Source organism: Capsicum annuum, chromosome 10 (assembly GCF_002878395.1).
Source record: "Capsicum annuum cultivar UCD-10X-F1 chromosome 10, UCD10Xv1.1, whole genome shotgun sequence".
In the NCBI taxonomy this organism is placed as follows: Eukaryota; Viridiplantae; Streptophyta; class Magnoliopsida; order Solanales; family Solanaceae; genus Capsicum; species Capsicum annuum.
The window spans coordinates 22,398,474-22,403,064 of NC_061120.1; the positions used below are offsets into that span (position 1 = coordinate 22,398,474).

The 4,591-nt window shown below is 36.1% G+C and overlaps 1 protein-coding gene across 1 annotated transcript; it reads left to right on the forward strand.

The window, feature by feature from the left end:
- Positions 1-1,239: 1,239 nt before the first annotated feature.
- LOC107853011 (F-box/kelch-repeat protein At3g23880-like) lies at positions 1,240-3,100 on the forward strand. Its single transcript, XM_016698037.2, has 2 exons — positions 1,240-2,029; positions 2,949-3,100. Exons 1-2 carry the CDS (start codon positions 1,240-1,242, stop codon positions 3,098-3,100), a joined length of 942 nt encoding a protein of 313 aa, XP_016553523.2.
- Positions 3,101-4,591: the final 1,491 nt, after the last annotated feature.

Here is a 4,591-nt window from a genome sequence, read left to right on the forward strand (position 1 = left end):
AAACTTATTCATAAATTCATGCAAAACAAGTAAGTACAATATCAGCATATCTACAGGGAGGGCAACCAATTAGCCGATCATCTTGCTAACTTAGCCATAAATACATATGCTTGACAAGTTACCAGCAATTAGAGAAAAGAGGAAAAGTCATATTAAACAGTGAAAAATGGCAGAGTCCATACTTGAGGATCATACCAGTCAAATGATAAGGGGCAGGGGGAAATTCAAGCTGAATAGTTTACATACAACTTATATACAGAAGTTAGTAGCATAAAACAAGGTGCATGTACTACTCCTAAGCTATTACAACCAACAAAAAGGACTTTCAGCACCATGGGAGGGTCGATGGGCCAGATGGAGCTTCATAAACATGAGATGGAGACGGCTAATCGAACACTCGTGGGTCCAAGAAACTCATTTTCTTGATCCCTACCATATCTATGGACCACAAGCAAGAGAAGGTGAGGTTAAATCAACCAGATCCAGAAAAAACAAAGGGAGACAAGAAGAGGGCAACATACTTGGTAGTTACAGCCCATCTCAGAAGACCAAATCCCTCTTAGCTGCATAAAAACCTTCACACTTTCCTATCTACTGGAGAACGCAACTACAGAAAGAGGAGCATCATTACTCAGCTGAACAGGGAAATCGAAGAACAAATAAGGGAGGAAGAGTCAGTACTTACTTCTGCAAGCTGAATGCAAGAAGAAATCAAGATAAAGGAGGCACAGCATTGATCACCCAAAGTACCATCAGAATCAAGCTCAGATTCGAGAAAGGGAGCACCATTGTGGAAGGAGGCGGAGACAAGATGAAGATTAGGAAACTAGACTGTTTTTGAAACCCTACTCTTGCTATTTGTTAATAAGGTGGATCCTGGTTGGGCCGGGTCAAGTGAATAGTAATAGGCTGATGTTTTTTTGTATGATGGGTTGGTCCATTATGTGACGATTATTGATAAAATACAAAATTAAACCCCAAAAAAGAGTAGACATGATAAAGAAAAGAAAACCTAAAAAACTAAAGGAAACAACACTGCCAAAAGACCCAACTGACGGCAAACTTTCCAAAAAAAATTCTAATAAAACCTAATAAAATGTAGTAGTATTCGGTTACGACTCTATTTATAGTCCTTTTATCAATTAAGCTATAAATTTATGTCAAGACTGATAAAAAATCACCAAGTAATTTAATCAATATTTTAAGAATATTTTCATCTCAAAGCCTCAGCCGCCACTAATGGAATCACTGCAGCCAATTCTTTCCGAAGACATTACATTTGAAATTCTCGTAAGATTACCTGTGAAAACATTATTGAGGATGAGGAGTGTTTTGAAATCTTGGCTTTCTCTTGTCTCTAGTCCCCAATTCGTCAGAAAGCATCTACAACATCCGGTCACGAATCAAGAATTTAGTCTCCTTTGTACCAATAATCGCGAAACTTTTCAGACTTGCCCTCTTAACACAATTATGTACAAAGAAGATCCTCCGACTAGTATACCCATTGACCTCGATTTTGATTGGCAAGTGACATCACATCGTCAATGTAACATTGTGGGTTCATGTGATGGGTTGTTATGTTTAACTAACGAGTTTATGAATTTTAAAATATGGAATCCATCAACTAGAGAATTGAGAAAAATTCCCGCCCTTCCATGGAGTGGTTTATGTCCTCAGGCTCAGGCTTATGGTTTTGTTTATAATGAGCATGAAAATGATTACAAAGTGGTTGTAATTGCGTGGAATAACTATAGTGATATTTTGCGTGAGGTTAACTTTTATAGCCTACGAACTAATTCATGGCAAAAGATAATAGAGTTGCCAAGTACTGCTATCGGTATAGGCGGCTATTTTGGTGAATTTGGTACACTTGTAAATCGAAGACTTCATTGGGTCGCAATCGATGCTAAAGTTGGTTCAAATAAGTTTATTTTCTCATTAGACCTCGTTGATGCAATATATGGGAATGTAGCATTGCCCAATCCTGAAGATAAGTCTGAATTTGATTGGCACATAGGGACATTGGGAGGTAATTTATGCGTATCCTATCAGTACTTTCATCACAATAAACTGCCCCAAATGGATGTGTGGGTAATGAAGGAATATGAAGTTGTCGAGTCATGAACTAGGGTGGTCTCGGCCTCGAAGACTTTTTGTTTTAGCCCGGTCTTCATATTCCAGAATAATGAATTTTACTGCACGGGTCAGTTGTAGTGTTGTATAAATCAACACATGACAGTTCCAAGGATCCTATGAGTCTGATCATTCTTAATGGTAGTCAAATTTTTGTGTACATTGAAAGTCTTGTTTCAAATCCTAGTTCTTATTAGTGAGTAGATTTCTTTTACCTATACGACTTAACTATCTCACATTTCTCGATAAAGTGATTGGATTGCTGAGATTTGATATGTGATCGGTGATCGCAATTATATTGATGTTCCAATGTCCCTTTGAAAACGTATTGACTTGATTTCACAAGAGGAATCAATGCAATGAATAAATTTATTTACTTGTGCATGTTGCTCTTTTTCTTTCATTATTTGTGTTTGGTTTACATTCTTGGCTGGCTTTTGCTTCACAAACAAAAGTTGGAGTATTCATGATGTAAAGGAAGAGTTCTAAAACTAGTGGAACATTATCATCACAAATGGAAACTGGAATGTTCCAAGATTGCAGAACACCCTAGGAGACAATACAATTCAGCACATTCAGACAATTGGTATTGGCAAGCAAGATAAACAAGACAAAGTTTACCGAGAATTAACCAAAGATGGAAAGTTTTCCAATAAATCATCTTGGCACATTATCAGAGACAAAAAACCAATCAACCGGAACTTAAATCAGGAATGGAATCCAAACATTCCTTTAAATATCTCATTCTTTGTTTGGAAATTTTGGAAGGGCAAACTCCCTATTGATGAAGTAATAGAAAGATTCGGGATCCGCAGGAACTCAACTAGTAAATGCTGCACCATCCCTAGAAGCGAGTCCATCCAACATGTTTTTATGCATGGAGAAGCAGCCCAAAAACTTGGAATCACTTTGGAGGGCCACTGGGAATCAGAGGACACACAGGAACCATTCGACACATGCTTCATGAATGGTGGAATTAGAAGTCCAAGAACACGGTGTATCCTTTGGTTCCACAATCAGTCCACATTTTTATTTTTTGGGGAAATCTGGAAGCAAATACAGGAACAAGAGAAGCTTCAACAAATATATGATGGTTCATCACATTTTCTGGAAAATACAAAGTGCTGTTAACAAGGCTTTTCCTAACTTAGTTTTGACACTACCCTGGGCCACATTTTGTGATGATTTTATCAAATTGAAACCGATTGTTAATTGCTTTCCTGTATGTTGGCAATTCCCAACAAATGGGACTCTGAAGATAAACACGGACGGAAGCTTTAGTGCCAGTACTGGAAGAGCACGAATGGGAAGAATTTTGAGGGAAGATTGGGGCGAATTTATAATGGCTTTCTCATCCTCTTTGGAGAGTAACAGCAGCATAGAAGCGGAAGCACTGGAAGCTCGTAAAGGATTAGAATTGTGCTATAAAAAAATTTAAGTCATTTCCGTTTGGATATTGAGTCGAAGGCTGTTTTTCAAATGAGAACCTAAATTCTATTAACACTAAATTGAAAAAACCTAAACTGTTGCCGTACGGGAAGAAACTGCTGCCCTAGAAGGAAGAAACTGTTGCCCTAAAGAATTGCTCCTGTAACTATTTGATGGGAAAACAATATAAAATTATAGGTGCGGACTAAGTTTTTAAGTAAAGAAAATTCATCTCCTAAAATACATCAATATTCTAAGTACTTAGAAGACTCACTGAAAATGAAAAGCGAATGCCGACAACTCCGACAAACTCCAACAATGACTGAAGGTACGCCAGTTTAAAATTCTACAGCGCTATTGCTCTGTATTTCTTACATGGTATCAGTATCAGAGAAATCAATTAACCTCTGCTTTGTTATTTTCAGACTTTGCGTGAAATGATTTAGATAGATCTAAATTTTCAGATCCAATTTTTTAAAGCATAGATGCAATCTAATGTTGAAAATCATAATTACATTGATTTTCTAGCGTTTATGTTTCTGTTTTCCTATCCGTGATGGCCAAAATTTATTTTTATAACATGTTATAACCGGGTCAAAGCTCATCCGGTTGAATGAAGGAGATCACTCAGTGGGTAAAAAAGATTTTTTCTATCCATAAATCTTTTTCTTTATGTTTTTAAAATAATAAATCACTGCTTTACATGTGAAAGACTCTTAGGGGTCGTTTGGTATAGTGTATAAGATCAATGCAAAATATAGTGTATTAGTAATGCTTGTATTAGTAATGTTTGTATTACTTATGCTTGTATTAGTTATGCATGTATTATGTCTTATACATTGTTTAGTTTGATGTATAAGAAATAATACATCTTACATAATTTCTATAAAAGAAATGTTTGTTTACAAAAATAGTCTTCTTTGATTTTGTACACTTTTTTGTAACAAAATTTTTTTGCCATCTAAAATATAATTAGTATTGTTGAACTAGTATATAGAGGTTTCGGATTAATTGTAAGACCTTCGTCTTT